We start from the raw sequence: 17345 nt of genomic DNA on the forward strand, positions 1-17345 counted from the left end.
ATGGGAGGAAGGGAAGGGAAAAAAATGAAAGAAAGAAAAAAAAATATTTTGGAGAGAAAAAAATATTATTTTATTATTATTATTAATTTAAATAATAATAAAAAATATTATTTTATTAAGAATAAAATATTATTATTTTTGATTAATAGTAAAACATTATTGTTTGATCAATAATAAAATATTATTTTAGTATTACTAAATAATATTTTATTATTGATCAAATAATAATGTTTTATTATTAATCAAAAATAAAAATATTTTATTATTAATAAAATAATAATTTATTATTATTTAAGTTATTATTATTAATAAAATAATAATATTTTTATTTTTTTTCTTTCTTTTGCCTCTCCTGGCTCTGGCTAATACATGCCCTTCCGTCTCCAGCCTGCGCCCCCTCTATCCTCCGTCTGCACTCATGTCAACTATTAGCACTCCCTTGCTCCCTCGATTTTGCCACCTACCCTCTTGCTCGCCTACGATGCCCCCGCCACCATCCTCCGACCGAGGGAGATAGAAAAACCTATGGATTCTTCACTTATACGTTACCTTTTTTATATAATATTTTATTTTTTAAAAATAATATTTTTTATTATTATTTTCATCTTTTCTCCCTCTCCTACTTTTATTTTTTAAAGTATTATTTTTTAAAATTTTAAAAATACTACTTTATTATTATTATAAAATAATATTTTTATTATTATTTAAAAATAATATTTTTTTTAAAATAATATTATATTACTAATTTTTGAAATATTTTTTTAAAAATAATATATTATTATACAAATAGTATTTTTAAATTATTAATAAAAATATTATTTTTAAAAAATATTTAAACAATCTAAATTTCTTGATCAAAAATAATAATAACATTTTATTATTATTTTATTAAAAATAAAAAATAATCAAAAATAATAATAACATTTTATTACTATTAATTAAAAATAATAATATTTTATTATAACAAAATAATAATATTTTATTATTATTCAAATTATTAATAATAATTAAATAATAATATATTTTTTTTTCTCACCAAAATATTTTTTTTCCATTTTTTCTCTCTTCCCTTCCCTTTCTTCTGCCACCCCCCATCGCTGCCCCCTCGACGATCTGCGGCTGCCTCGTGAGGCCCAAGCCACGGCCTCGCCCTCCCGTCATCCACGCCGCACTCACTATTGCTGCTGCATCCAGCTCCGTGAAACCACCAAACCTCCTCCTCCGATCCCGACGAATTCGAATCTCCTGGCTCCGATGCTACCAACCCCCTTCCTTTCCCTCTCCTCTTCTCTCCAGCCGCAAGCATCTCCCACGCCTTCCGCACCTCGTGTGACCGGCCTCGCACTCTTCGCGGCCCCGACGACCGTCATCGTCTCCTCTCCTTCTCTCTCTCGGCCCCAGTAAATTCGAGCCTCCTAGACTTTATGCGAGCATCGACGATCGCTTGCACCTTTTCGTCCGCACTTCTCGATAGAACGAAGTGAAAAAAAAAATAATAAAGACCGACTGCACGATGCATGGAAGAAAGAAAAAAAAAAAAAAAAAAATATATATATATATATATATATATATATATATATATATATATATGATTTTACCTGAAGTCACTTATTCCATATGTGATTTTATTTTTATTTTATTTTGATATGGGATGCTTTGTTTGTCTTTAATATGTGATTTAGTCGCGTCACTGCCAAATCACCGTAGTTAAATAAGTTGGGTTCGAGAGTAGGGTGAGAAATAAGTTTTAAAGAAAGGATATTTTAAAAAAAATCCGGGCACTGTACCTAACCTTTTTTATTTTTTGCGGGTCATGCCAACGATTGGCATATCGCCACGTCCCCCGTATGAGTTGGATGAGGCATGCAATGGCTGTACTGCACGAATCTCGATGCTCTTTTGCGCCGTATCGGCGCGTTCGGTACGGCATGGAGGCCGGCGGCAGATTGCGCGTTCTCGGTTGGCTCTCTTTGTACTCATTTATTTATTTTATCTGGACCCCGGGATCTCGTGGATAGCCTTTTGTACGAATGGTAGGCGGCAGAGTAGATGTCGTGTCGTTTGGTGATACGGAACTAGACAGAAAGCACGTGTCGGATGATGAGTGGTAGGGCGGCTGCGTTGTCGGCTTTTCAGGGGAGCAGAGCACGGACCCGCTGTCATGATAAAATGCAGAGTTGGGCAACTGGCAGTCGGAAGGAGGGCCGAAGCGTGACTACATCAGTATGCCGTGTGGGGTCTGAAATGACTGAATTGGCTTTGAAATTGTAACCTTTTTAGGAACTTCTGTTGCCAACTAAGGGCACGATGTCAGTATTTTGGTCACGGGGGTTCATACTATCTTTTTGGTTACAAATAATGCACCCCGAATAGTCCGCAATCAATCGTGGTAAAACTATAAAATGGCTCCTGCTATATGTTACTGGGTGTCTTAATTCATGGAGTCTTTGTGGATGTTTAAATGTCACATGTTGTGCATCATGGATGGATGTGGAAAATAATGCATGGGCGGGTGATATTAACAAAAAATAAAAAGTCTCGAGGCTAAGAATACTAACTTGCATTTTGCACGTGCTTTGCGTCTGGATGTTCAGCCAGTGGAAGAGAGATGAAAGAAGCCATACGAAGGAAATGCATGGCAAGTCGGAACTATAGATAAAATTTTACCATCTAGTGTCACAATTTATGTGAAAAGCAAATTTTCCGGGTAACATTTCCATGTACTTGTTGAACATTTTGTAAATATTTACAAAACAACATCAAATTTGCTACCAAGTGTATTATTTTAAAATCTTAAGATAAATGATTATTATGTGTTCAAGATATTATATATTTCAGTCACGTACCTTCATAATATATATATACACACACACATACATACATACATACATACACACACATGCATAGAGATAGACTAAGCTCCAATTGATCGGATCTCAGTCCATATCCGATTGACTTTCTATCCATTAGATCGGCATGCATCTCAAAGTTAGGTATAAAAGCTAATAGAGGAGTTTTGGTTTCCGTCTTGCTAACATGGCATTGTTTAATAAGAAAAGGAAGAATGCATTAAATGGGATGCGATGTTCGGCCATGCGTGCGCCCTCTTCCTCCATCTCTTCTCCTCTCTCTCCTTTTCAAAATCTATTTGAAACCCTCTCTCCAAGCCCATGTCTCCTCTCTTTTTTTTCCTCTCTTCTTTTCTCTCTCCAAAGAATCCCACCGACCGACCGTCTTTCCCTCTCTCCAAAAAATCCAGCCGACCATCCTCTCCTCCCAACCTGCCATCCTCCTCTCTCCTCTCTTTCTCTGTGAGATAGCTGCGGTTCTCCTCTCCTTCCAAGCTGATGAGGTGCTCGAGTCACAAAAACCGCCATCGACCACCGTCATCATCTCCTCCGATATTTCTTCGTTCAACCGCCATCTTCCTCTCCTCCCAAACCCCTAAGCTGTCCTCCTCTCCTCCCAAACTTCTCCCAAACCCCTAACCCCTCTGTCCTCCTCTTCCCCCAAACCCTCACCCACCGACCCTCTTCATCTTCTCCCAAACCCACCCATCGGCCCTCTTCTCCTCCCAAATCCCCCATCCATTTGATATCATCCTCTCCTCCCAAATCCTCCATCCACTTGTCATTCTCCCCCCTTCTCTCCTAAATCCACCACTGGTGGCTCTTCCCTGGACCCAATAACCACCACCCCCTTCCTCGGGCCGTTGGCCTTCTTGGAACTTCCCCAAGCCCCACCCCACCCCGTCGCATCTTTCTATAACTTCTGCCATTAGTCCATCGCCACCACACCTTTTGCTTATGATTTCTGCCACCACCCCACGGCCATCAAGCCTTTTTCTTGAGACTTCTGCAGCCATCCGACCACCATCACCTACTGCTGTCGGCCCATTATGGATTTTTTAGGAGTTTCTCAATCACAGCAGCCTCCGACTTCATCTGAAGGTATTACTTATGCAAATTATTTTTTATATTGGCTGATTACATAATCTTGATATTTTAGTTCAGGTAGCAGTTTCTATTAAGGCCATGCATATACCAATTGTGATACCATTCTTTATTATTTGCCTTCTATTTTCATACATTCATACATGAAATTAGTTTAGAAAGACTTGAAGGTGTCAGTTGGTATACTACCAAATATTATGCTTGTGCACCAAATAAAACACAAACACAGCCACTTACATACACAAAATATACACAGATACAGATGGAATTAGGATATGTATCATCACTTAATATAAAACTAATACTAAAATATTAGGAGAACGTAACACCTGCTCCTCAAAGTTGTCTGCTATTAGATATCTTGTCCTTATACACTTAACAGTTAACATATCCTTTACACTCTTGCATCAGTATTTTGTTTATAAATATTATCATAATATCATATCACAGTCAATTTCTTTTGAAATTATCATTTTATTAGAAGATGATATAATATATAACTTATGAATTATTTTTCATCTCTGACGATATTTGATTGACAACCTTACCATATATTGCAACTGGCCCTTGCCAAATAATTTAAAAATTCATTATAAATTTTATTGTTTTATTCTTTGTTTGCAAAAATATGCCAGTGAAATTCAACAACTAGTTGCAAGTTCGTGACATCCTATCTGAAAATTTAATTGACGATAATGTAAGTATCATGTATTAAGTTGACACAATCAAAGATATATACAAGTTAATTTCTATTTTTTGGAACAGGCTATACAAGTCATGGATATTTTTTTGGTCTTTCCTGCAGTAGCGTATATTGATTGATCTTTCAATACATTTGGAGTCTACCTTTATGTTGCGATCCTTCTTTATGGTAATTATTTTATATTTTTTTATGCAATATCATATGTTGGTCTAGTGTTGTGTACTTTAATATATCTTTTAATTTTTTTCTTCTGTTAGAGCATATTGCTAGGCACATGGAAGGCTCTCGATAAAGCTATACGAGACTTTATGTCTCATTCATTGACTGAAGTCAAACAGATATTCATGCCTATATGCTTATCTTCGCATTGGCACCTGCTTATCATGGATTTAGAGGACACATATTTCAGACACTACATATCTGTGAGTGGTGTAGAGTATAGAGCCGTCACTAGAAGATTCGTGAGTAATGACTATATTTATCAAATATTGTGCATACTCATGTATTACTAACAATATGGTTGATTTCTAATCTTATGTTTGCAGGTGACCTGGTTCACTGAAATGGCACGAGATGTCTACTCAATTGATATGGATAGCTGGCCACTCTTTTTTGTTGATTGCCCACAGCAGGGTGCTGGATAGTTACAATAATTTAGTTTCTTATGTTCTTTACATTATACACATAAAGAGGCATGATGCTTTTTTTTTTGAAATAATTGAATGTGCAAAATAATGCATTAGTATGTGAACTAAGCTTGTTTGTGCCAACTAATATTTCATGCGGAATCATCTCCATGCCAAGTAATACACTGTGTCAATTAATAATCTATGTCAAAAATGACTCATTTGTCTGCTACTGCCCCATGCTAAATAATGCATTATGCCTCTTATATCATTAAAAAAAATGAATTTTTAATTTTCAGTCCCATATGTGCCAACACAGATCTATGCTAATTAATCAGCATATCATTTATTTATTCTATTGATAGTAAGTATGAAATATTTTGTAGGTCTGATTATACCATCTACGTCATGTATTTTATGAAGAATATGATGACGGGGCCCGGATGACAATTACGGATGTTCGTGTGTTAGAGTTACGTGCCAGATATGCTACGTAGATGATCATGAAGGGTCATGAGATTGGATCATCATAGTTATTTTGTGCTATCTTTGTGACCATATCTATGTTGGCTCGACTCTGTGTCTATTTATGTGATATTTCAAAACATATAGATGTATTGTAAATAAACATTGTATAAAATTTTTTGTTAATAATTTAATTGCTGCAATGAAACTATTATTTCTATATATGAAAATATTTTGTAACAGATGAATTAAGTTTGTTCTCTATGATTGTTGCAATGGATTTGATGACATCTGAAGTTGTTCTTTGTGATTCTTTAAATTTGTTTACAAATTGTTATCATGTTTATTGATAGGCTCGATAATTATGGAGTTCAGGAGTTGGTGTGATTATTGTTTCTAGATGATTTTATATTCAAACTTATGATAGATGAATTTATGCTTTTTTGTACGAAGTGATTTTTGTTGTGTATTTAGGATCGTGTTTGTCATTATTACTGAGTTTTAATCTTATTCATTCAGAAATTTGAGTTTGCTCTATCAGGTGAATTTGTATCCCCTCATGAATTAACTTTATTTTCTATGATTGATGCAATGAATTTATGGACATGTGGATTTGTTCTTTATATTGTTTCAAGTTTCTTTATAGGTTGTGTTTATGTTTATTGACAAGTCCAATAATTATTCAGTTTTGCTATTGGTGTGAGAATTATTTTCTAGATGATTTTGTATTCGAAGTTATCCCAGGTCAATTTGTGCTTATTTATTGGGGAATGATTTTTCTTGTGCGTTTATGATCTTATTTCTCATTATTTTTGAGACCATTGAGAGGACAAATATGAATTACCATAGAATAAATAGAAACTATTCATAATAAATATAAATTATTTCATAATAAATATAAATTTTAAGTAATAAACACTAAGTTCTGTAGAATAAATAACAATAGAGGAGGATAAATACTAAATTCTGCAGAAATAAATATAAACTATCAGAGAATAAACACAAACTTTAAATAATAAATATAAATAGGTCCAGGATAAATATAAACTATCCAGGTTGCTCTCTGTCTTTTATGAACCCATGGCAAGATAAATACAAACTATCCCATAATAAATACAAAATTCATATAATAAATAAAAACTGTAAATAATAAATAAAAATTCGATGATGATAAACAGAAACTGTCCAGGATAAACACAAACTTTGTACCTATTGCTTAGCAGGGGTCGACCTCGAATTTGTATTTATTCTGAATAATTTTTATTTATCATCTCAAAATTTTTATTTATTATTCATAATTTTTATTTATTATATGATGTTTGTATTTATTCTGGAGTAGTTTGTATTTATTCTGTCATGGGTTCATAAAAGACAAAGAGCAATCTGGGCAGTTTATATTTATCTTGAGTCTGTTTGTGTTTATTATTTAAAATTTATATTTATCTTTCGATAGTTTGTATTTATTTTTGTACGACTTAGTGTTTATCATCCTATCTTATTGTTTATCCCAGAAGATCTTTGGATCACTCAATTTTTGGATCTCGAGTTTGTGTTTATCCTGAATAATTTTTATTTATTGCTTCCGAGTTTCTATTTATTATTTATAGTTTCTGTTTATTATAAAGTATTTATATTTATTTTGAGATTGTTTGTGTTTATATTATCATGGATTCATAAAAGGTAGAGAGTAACTTGGGCAATTTATGTTTATTTTGGATCAGTTTGTATTTATTATTTGGAGTTTATGTTTGTGTTTCGATAGTTTGTGTTTATTTCTACAAGATTTAATGTTTATCTTCCTCTCTTGTTGTTTTTCCAAGAGGATTCTTGGATCACTCAACTTTGGATCTTGAGTTTGTATTTATCTTAGATAATTTTTATTTATCATCCTAGAGTTTCTATTTATTATTTATAGTTTCTATTTATTATAAAGTGTTTGTGTTTATTGTTGGATTGTTTGTATTTATCTTGCCATAGGTTCATAAAAGGTAGAGAGCAATCTGACAGTTTGTATTTATTCTGAGTCTATTTGTATTTATTGTTTGGAGTTTGTATTTATTTTTTGATAGTTTGTGTTTATTTTCACAGGATTTAGTGTTTATTTTCTTCTCTTACTGTTTATCCTAGGAGGATCCTTAGATAACTCAACTTTTGGATTCCGAGTTTGTGTTTATCCTAGACAGTTTCTGTTTATTGATCTAATTTTTTTTTTTATTATTTATAGTTTCTGTTTATTATATGATGTTTATATTTATTCTGTAGTTATTTGTGTTTATCTTGCTATGGGTTCATAAAAGGTAGAGAGCAAATTGGACAGTTTGTGTTTATTCTAGATCTGTTTGTATTTATTATTTGGAGTTTATATTTATCCTCTGATAATTTTTGTTTATTTTTGTAGGATTTAGTATTTATTCTCCTTTCTTATTGTTTATCCTGGGAGGATCCTTGGATGACTCAATTGTTGATCCTGAGTTTGTGTTTATCCTAGACAGTTTCTGTTTATTGTCCCAGAGTTTTTATTTATTATACATAATTTTTATTTATTATATGAAGTTTGTGTTTATTCTGAGATTATTTGTGTTATCCTATTATGGGTTTATAAAAAACAGAGAGCAACCTGGGCAGTTTTTATTTATTTTGGGCATGTTTGTATTTATTATTTGAAGTTTATGTTTATCCTTCTATAGTTTGTGTTTAGTTCTATAGGACTTAGTGTTTATCCTTCTCTCTTGTTGTTTATCCTGAGAGAATCTTTAGATGAAGTCCTTTTGGATGGAGAGAGAGAGAGCCGTCGACGTGTTTGTGATGGAAAGAACGAGCTAGTGACGTGTTTGCAATGGAAAGAGAGAGAGCTATAAGGTGTTTACATCGGAGAGAGACGGAAAAGAAGTTTCTTCCGAAAAGGAACAGAAGGAGAGAGGGAGGAAGAAATGTATTTTGCTGGCAAGAAAGAGTGAAAAATAGGAATGAGAGATATTTGCATCAAAGAGAGAGAGAGATGGAGAGCGAGAAACAGAGATGTTTGTATCGAAAAGAGAGAGAGGGGTTTTTAGAGGCGTTCTGCCGATGAGAAATAGAGAGAGAGAGATGGAGAGCGAGAAACAGAGGTGTTTGTATCGAAAAGAGAGAGAGGGGTTTTTAGAGGTGTTCTGCCGATGAGAAATAGAGAGAGAGAGATAGAATGAAATATTTTTTGCCGACAAGAGAGAGAAAAGTTTCTTTTTATTATTTTCAAATGCCATCTCACCTCACGTAGGCTAAACCAGAGAGCTTCTCTTTTATGTCCCATCCCCATTAACGCATTGCTTTATTTTTTTTTTTCCAAACTCTCTACTTCATCCAAGCAAAAGATGTGTGAGTCCCATTTTCCATTCAATGCATTTCTTTTTTTTTTTTTTTTAAAATAATGCCAGTTCAGCCTAACATCTCCCAAACCTGGCTGTTACTTTTTAGTATTGCATTGAAATTCATGCCGATATATATATTGTGGGAGGTGGTGGGGGCGGGGGTCGGGGTGGGGTGGGGTGCAAAGATGAAAATAAACAATGATGTGATTTGCAATAATGCAAGGTCTGATATCTCAGATCATCAATACCAAACATATCTTTTTGAAGCAATATGTGTGGCCAATCCAAAGCCAATGCAACATCCAAATCCCATGACTCTCCTGCTGCATAAATCAGATTAGAATTTTGTCAACTAAGGGCTTGTTCTGTATGCTTTTGTTTTTGGTCTTTCAGTTTTGTTTCTAGAAATCCAAGAAGAAAAATGACTAGATAAGGCAACATACATGATGAAACTCTTTTGTTCTTTTTTTTTTTTTTTTTTCCAACATTTGCATTTGAAAGCGGAATAGGCAAACTTGAAGTGTCAATTTATTCTTGCTACTCTTTACTCGAAAATAAAGTTCTTGCACCTACGTGGTAGAGTAATTTATTTTTGATTAAATAGAATAAAAGGATTTAGAAAGTAAATGGTTGTGTACCATCTTGTTTGAAATACCTATTTTACTATTTTTAAAAAAATGACTCAATCCAAGTGCTCCAACAAGCATGTCGCTGGAAAAGGATGGAATAATTATACTTAAGTGCAAGTTAACTCAAAGCAAATGGGCTAACTTACTTGCTACTCCTCACTCCAAAATAGATTGATCTTCTCCTAAATGATAAAGTAATTTATTCCAAGATTAAGTAAGGTAAATAGGTTTAGAAGGCAAGAAGTTGCGTACTAACTTTTCATATAACCTATTTTCTTCTTTTAAAAGTGACCTAATCTAAGCGTTTCAAAAAATATTTGGTTGAAAAATGATGGAATAATTGAGTTAAACGTCTGAGAGTTTTTTGTAACAAAGATTCATTACTTTCATAAAAGAGTGAACATCCATGCAAGGAATAATAATTGAGTTAAACGTCAATCTCTACTTGATCTTACACAAATTTGCAGAAGAAAAAAAATAAAAATAATAATAATACCAAATAGGCTCTAAGTTTTTCTTTTTGTGGCTAATCCATCTCCCGATGACATTTTTTTTCCCAAATCCAAGTGCATATTGACCTAACCTAAATCATAGCGACATGTTTTCAACCCAAGTTAGAACATTGAGCTGACCCGGATGAACAAAAGATTGCGGAGTCGTCGGTTAGGTAAGCCTGGACACTCTCCATCCGGGCAGCAATAGATCGCGGCGTTTTGGCCTCCTATCCCAGTTCCCACCCTATCCGGCGATCGATATCGCAGCTACAGAGATCGTGAGAGAGAGCATGGCTTCTTCTCTCCTCTCCTTATCCCTTCTTAGCCCTCTCCCCTCTTCCTTCTCACCTAAAACCCTCTCCCAACCCCACCTCCTCCTCCGCCGCCAGCCGCGCCTCGCCGTCGCGTCTCGGGCCAAGAACGGTAACTCCGGCGCCGACCCCGCCGACCGCCTCCTCGCCGCCGCCTGCTACCTCTACCCCTTCCTTGACGGTGTCCAGTACGGCCGCTACGTCCTGACCCAGTTCCCGGCATTCCAGGTCCTCCTTCAGCCCCTCCTCCCTGCCATCCACCTCTTCCGCGCCTCCCCCCTCAACGGCTTCCTCCTCTTCCTCACCCTCTACTTCGCCATCGTCCGCAATCCGTCCGCCTTCAGCCACTACGTCCGCTTCAACACCATGCAGGCCATTGTCCTCGACGTCCTCCTCATCTTCCCCGATCTCCTCGAGCGCACCTTCAACCTCCGGGAAGGCCTTGGCTTTGAACTACTTCAGAGCGTCGACAGCACCGTCTTCTTCTTCCTCCTGGTCTCCTTGGTCTACGGATCGACTTCCTGCCTCCTGGGCCACATCCCCAGGTTGCCAATCGTCGCCGAGGCTGCCGAGCGGCAGGTCATGTGAGTTTCCCGCTGCCCTCCTCTCTTCTAGCTGCTCCGGTTAGGAAAGGTTCGATCTTGAACGCTTTTTTGGACCTCTAATTGGTGGCTTGGGTCGATACTTGATAATGGTGGGAAATTGGAGGGAGAGCAATTTCATTTTGCCTCTTGATGAACCCTCCCCCCAAAAATGTTGCTTCGCGATGAGATTGGGTGGAATTGAGAGACGGGTTGGGTTGTTTTGTCGATTCTTGTTGTATTGCTGCTGGTTTATCAATCCCATACTCTAAACTGAAAATTCAGCTCTTTTGTTCTATAGGGATGGGGAAATCCCTTCTCCTTGCTAATAGTAGTGATAAATTGGGGAGAGTTGGCACTTCTGCCAGGTTGAGATGGATGAGGTTTGGAAGATCTGTGTCTTTGTTGGTTGCTCGTTCTTACATGCCATTTCTAGTTTTTAGTTCTGGGATTCGAAGTTTAGTAATTACTATTAGTTAGGTTAAATTCGGCTTGATGGTTTGGACTGTAGTGATGGTTATTATTTTTTCTTCCTTGTGCACTCCCTTTTGCAAATTGACATACGCTGGATTGTTATGCACTTCCCTCAAAGGTAACACTAACAATTAATGACGTTTCATCAAGTTTGCTTACAAACCATTGTCTTGGATGATTGATGTGTATGTGTAACTGGAAGCATATGTTTAAGAATTTTTTCCTTGGAACAAATATGAATTATTTTGGATTTCTGCCATGTAGGTTAGCTCGTACTACTGTGTTTTGTTTCTAGTCAATAGTTATATCACCTTCTAAAGTAGTCATCTTTTCCCAGGGAAGTGGATTCTTCTCAGCAAATATTGTCAGTTCATTTCACAAGATGCTTGAAGTTATTTGTTTAAGAATCTTGTCTATTTCATGTCTATGGTAATAAAATGCATCTTCTGTTGTTTATACTGGTTATCTATATGCATTCATGGATGCTGGTGGTAAGTTTTGCTGGATGCTGATAATACCATCTTGCATATTTGAGCTTTATATTTGGCTAAGCTAGCATTGAAGTGATTAAAGGCAATATAAACCTTGTTTGCTGAACATGGGCATAGGCTGGCTAAGTTATTCACTGGAAGAGAGATGAATGGATACCAGTGCCCCATTTTAGAAAGACAAACCCTTGCCCCTGAATGTAGGCTGGGGTTTGTACTTCCTGATAGCTTTCCAAAACAATTCTAGTCATTTATGGAGGGTACATCGTGCTATGGATTAAATATTGAACCGTTGAATAGGTAACAAGACTTTTGGGAGCTTAGGAAGCTGGGTGGCATAACAGACTTTTGTTGCCTTATTTGTTTTTAAATGTGTCAACTTGCTTTATATGGTTCTATAAGGTTGCTGATTTACTTTTAATGATGGTGATTGGCTTCTATATCCAAAGGTCTAGATATAATTTGGGTCTTAGTAAAATCTGCATAAGGAACATGTTAAGGTTGTAGGGAGTTGGATTTCATTATATTTTGTATGGTGAAGCTTTGAAGCATGTAGTGGATAACTCTCATGTTGCTTGAGTCGAGGATCTCCCTCCCTTCTCTCGCCATCCTCCAAACTTCTTCCTTCTTTGTTCTTATATTCTCTCTTCTTTTGCATCATTATAGTATGTTTCAAATGCCTTTTAATGTGAGTTTGTTTCAGTATTTGGAGCAAGTTAGTTCTTTTGGGCATGAGCAAAATTTCTTCTCCAAGACAGTATGAATGAGAAATAACATTAAGCAGGCTATGCAAGATTGGAGAAATTAAAAGGTGATATGCTGCATTATGATATAGGATTTTCGCTTATGACATGTGATTTTGAACACTCTCAAATGGATTAACATATCAAGAAGAAGATATATCGTTGGAGAGTTTTGTCTTTTTTGTTCACTCTTTCTGATGAAAGAGTAAAATTTTTTATGAAAAGATACAATCCTCCCTTCTTATCTCATCATCATGTTCTAATCTGGATTAATATGAGGGAATTAAGTTGTTCGAATTTATTTTCTTGGTGGAAGAAACTTTAAAAAGAGTTGTGTCAAGGGTGAGCTTCTCAATCTATCAGTTGTTTTAATCTCAAAAATGCTTTTATGTCCTTAACAAAGATTCTTCTGGTTAGATTGAGTATGTCATATTATGGTCCATGATCACTTATCCCCTCCTTTTTGACAATATGGAGGTTTTCTAGTTAGGGAGATGCTTTAGCGTGCAGAATTTTTTCTATGTCATTTTATCTTTTAAGCAGGATTTAAACTTTGAACTGGTTGCTTTGTGTGATACATTGAAAGGTATCTAAATGGTGTTGATTTGATTTTGGCTTTCGATGTCCTTTCCAACTGTTGATGAACTCCGTGGTATGCAATTTGACAACTCTAGACAGAAGAAACATCACCACAACATCTACTCTGGCTCCTCTCTCTCTCTCTCTGTGTGTGTGTGTGCGCGCGCGCGCGCGCGCGTTTGCATGTGTGTGTCTGTCTGTCTTTTCCTCCCCCCTCCCCTCTACAAAAAAAAAAAAAAAGAAAAAAAATCCTTCCCTCCCTCCTCCCCACTTTCCCCCACTAATTTGCTTGCTAGGCTATTAGCTGTGGCCAAATGTGGCTCACGGTCTCTGATTAGTTCTATGCCCAGCCCTCTTTAGCTCTCAGACTAAAACCAGGAAAGTGGGTAGGCATCAAGGTCTTGGAAACACATAGAGAGAAGGGAGGAGAGGGAGGGAGGGAATGAATGCTGAGATGACTGCTTGGGAACAGCGAGGAGAGGGAGGGGGGAGCAATGGCAGGTCTGCGGTTGTTCAATGAGTTCTTGAAGAATAAAATGCAAGAGAGACAAAAGTGAGAAAGAATAATGAATGCAAACTGTAATATCTCAATTTTGTATCGTATGATGAAGGAATGGTGGAGCTACAGCACTAGATAGGTGATTGATTCCTCTCTTAAGCCAAGAGAAATTAAAATTACTTAAATCACTAATTGGTCAAATGAGAGAACAAGGTAAATACCAATTTTCCCCTATTGCAAATGAAAGGCTTTAGTTTTAGCAGACATAATAAACATATAAATATACAAAGGAACCAAAGTAAAACCCTTCTACTCATTGGTTGTTCAGTGAGAAGCATGTGTAGACATATTATGGCTCATAAGATATTATGACACATTTGTGTTCATTGCATCTAAATGGGTTTCTTTATTCAAATCTAAATAATTCTTTCATCAAGATGTATCTTCAGAAGTCATTTGATTGTTCTTCATGGTCTTCTAAAAGAGTTCAGTTTGTTGAAGCAACCTCCACCATTGCTCTATATGCATATTAACATCGAAGACACATCAATGTACCACTAATGGCAAAAGCTTGGCACAGACATCTTGTGGACAGGATTCATAATTTTCCTTATGTCATTTGATTAGAAAGTACGTGTCTGGTCATATTCGATATGAGACTTTTTACTTCTGATCTTTCAGCAGCCAAGAGGCTTGTTCCAAGATTGTTAGTTGCAATTTGGGCAAGCAACAACAATGTCAGTGACAATCCAACAAAAGTGGTACCAAAAAGATCCTGAAGCCAAAGCATATTGCTTTTTGATGACCACTGAAAAAGCTTTCTGTTTGGGTCTGGTTGATGGTACTTATTGTTGGAATAGGCTCTATAACTGGATAGAATTGACACCAGTGCCAACAGCAATGATTTTGCAGATTTCACTAATTGAGTACCGAGCTTTTTTTTTTTTTTTTTTTTAAACCTTGTTCTGGCTGACTATGTTTCCCATTTGGTTGATAACATTATTACCAGTTTACTAAGTTTTGCATGGCAGCTTACTGAAAGACTAGGTTTGTTTAAGGGTTTCTTAATTCTTAAATTAAGTTATATAGAAAAGCATGATTTTCTGTAGATAGTTGACGGACGTTTGAACGATAACCATGAGAGGAGAAAAGGTTTATGAATCTAGCTTTGGTGTTAATATGATTGGGATGAGGATTCTCTAGTCAAGGAACAAGATATTCCCAGACATATGATTTTGCTTCCTTGTTTCTAGTCTATGAAAGGATACGAGGATGGAAAAAATATGTTGAGATTGCTCTCAAATAGGTGAAGATAGAGTGAATGGAGTGGAGATACCCCACAGGTGTCATGCACTATTGAGAAATTAAGGGAACTTTTTACTACAGTTGTCTCTCACTCGTCTATAATGCACTATGTATTTTTGAACTAGGTTCTGTAAGAATAAGATGGGCATGCCAAGGTGGATTATGCTGCAATAGTGGTAGGATGAATAATAAAAATAGGTATGAGAGGCAGGTGAGAAGTGGCTTCTGAGAATTTAGTCAGGGACATATTTGAGGTGATCTGAAAGTGTATGTAATGTTAGACGTGGATAGTCCTGGAGCCAGAGGGTCTCAAGACTTGTATTCGGATTGGAAGGTTAAAGAAGTTGGTGAGATCAAAGAAGCCTTTGATGGAGAAGGAGACACATGATTTTAAGTTTCTCTTTTTACTACTTTCAATGTACCTGCCTTTGATAAGGACCAATGAGCTTGTACCAATTGTGCTAGGATTCTCATTTACATTTGACGTAGACATTTTACATAGATGATTGCACTTAAGGTTTCAAAGAAGTCAAACATATTCTTTATTGAGAGCAATGGGAGGAGCTACTGTATGTACTCATTTTTTTTTACTCAACACTGATATGATCAAGTATATCACACTTTGATCTCATTAATCATAGTTTTTGAGGCCAATCAGGATCTTCATTTGATGGTGTTTGTGGTAGGTCCGGAAATTTTCACATGAAAAATGTGAGGATGTTCTTCCCCAAGAGTACAAATTTACTTCTCTTGTCTGTAGAATTGGGTTCACCAGCTGATATGGATTAACAATGATATTGTAAATGATAGATGGCCTCTTATTGCAAGGATATGAAAAAGGTTATTGGTTGAAGAGATACTTGGTCAGATTTGCTAGACTGGAAACTGCTGTGTCTAGAAGAAGCAAATATCCAGTACTTTTAAAGAAAATGGTGTTGATCATTATATTTCTGTTAGCTTGTTGACCGGCACATAACTGAGAAAAACAGGAATTTAATTACGTTTCTCTTTCTGGTTTGATATAAAATCAATGTATATGCATCATTCTTTCTACTACGGTATTTAAAAAAAAAAAAAAAAAAAAAAAATCTTGGCTTGGCCTTTCTAATGGATAAGCCTGGTACTAAAATCAGAGAAAATGTCATCCTCCTTGAGTTACCGCTAGGTTTTATCACTCATTGTAACTTGAGGACAACTTTATGAAGCAATGCATTAATTTGCACTGAAAGAAATTCTATAAACTACCTTGCTTACGTAAATCATTGACCTTTTTTTTTGGAAAATAATAAGTCTTTATTGTGTCAACTGTAATGCTGATTTTAAGGACAATCCTTGGTTTGGACGGTATCTGGAACAGCTTGCTCGCATTTTGAGTATGAAAAGTTTTGTTCGGAAGCAGACCAATGGAACACATTTATCTGAAATGATATGGATGAAATGCTGCCGAGGTTATATGCCATTCTTCATTACTTTTATTTATTTATTGGAGTGTCTAATTACTTGGTCTATTAACGTGAATGCACTAGAAGGTAGGGTGCATGTGGCAATATCTACTTACGTATACTACATAGTCTAAGCTCTCCAGGGAACCTTCCATCCTTATGTCTACCTTAGTTCAGAAATAAAACCTTCGACATCGAGGCTATACTATTATAACAACTGTTATATGTTACTGTTACTTTTCATTCAGTTAACCTGCTATTGGGGAAAAAATAGTCAGGGTATGGTAATTTTTTAAATAAACTTACTTTTTATTTCTAATTTTCTTATTATGACAGTTAATAACAGCCGTCGTAGTAGCTAATATCTTGTTTTCAAATAAATCCAGTCCAGGCCAAATTGGCAAATAATGTTCAGAAATGTCGTTGGGATGGAACATGATTGTTTGGAGGCATATTTGTTATCTGAAATGCAGGCGTTATTGAAACCTTGCTATTTGTACCAGACCCAAATATCCTGCCCGGACTATAATTGAGCATCCTTTAGTAGCTTAGCAGCGTATATAATTGTAATAATATTGAAGGCCCTGAAAATTAAAATTGTTATGGACTGGCAACATGTCCAACTGTCTACAAACTTTAAAGTTGTACAAATGGTTTCAATCATATGGGCACTTTGACTGTAGTCTCAACGAGGCTCCAAAGCAGT

At 35.9% G+C, this 17345-nt stretch overlaps 1 protein-coding gene and 1 long non-coding RNA gene across 4 annotated transcripts; both read left to right on the forward strand.

The window, feature by feature from the left end:
* The first annotated feature begins 3064 nt into the window (after window positions 1-3064).
* LOC105049972 (uncharacterized) lies at window positions 3065-5929 on the forward strand. 3 transcript variants are annotated; one of them, XR_012143480.1, is made up of 5 exons: window positions 3065-3950; window positions 4719-4824; window positions 4914-5117; window positions 5202-5289; window positions 5669-5929. It is a non-coding gene; the product is annotated as an uncharacterized lncRNA (long non-coding RNA). The 3 variants fall into 3 exon arrangements; XR_012143481.1 differs by having other exon boundaries at window positions 4759-4824; XR_832922.3 differs by lacking the exon at window positions 4719-4824.
* A 4443-nt stretch (window positions 5930-10372) lies between these two features.
* LOC105049974 (protein TIC 20-v, chloroplastic) lies at window positions 10373-11482 on the forward strand. Its single transcript, XM_010929815.4, has one exon. The coding sequence runs from the start codon at window positions 10508-10510 to the stop codon at window positions 11114-11116; it is 609 nt and encodes a 202-aa protein (XP_010928117.1). The 5' UTR covers window positions 10373-10507; the 3' UTR covers window positions 11117-11482.
* Window positions 11483-17345: the final 5863 nt, after the last annotated feature.

This window comes from Elaeis guineensis, chromosome 8 (assembly GCF_000442705.2).
Source record: "Elaeis guineensis isolate ETL-2024a chromosome 8, EG11, whole genome shotgun sequence".
Classification (NCBI taxonomy): domain Eukaryota; kingdom Viridiplantae; phylum Streptophyta; class Magnoliopsida; order Arecales; family Arecaceae; genus Elaeis; species Elaeis guineensis.

Excerpts from the sequence above, each read along its gene's own strand:
- LOC105049974 (XM_010929815.4), top strand. The coding sequence starts at position 10,508 with ATGGCTTCTTCTCTCCTCTCCTTATCCCTTCTTAGCCCTCTCCCCTCT.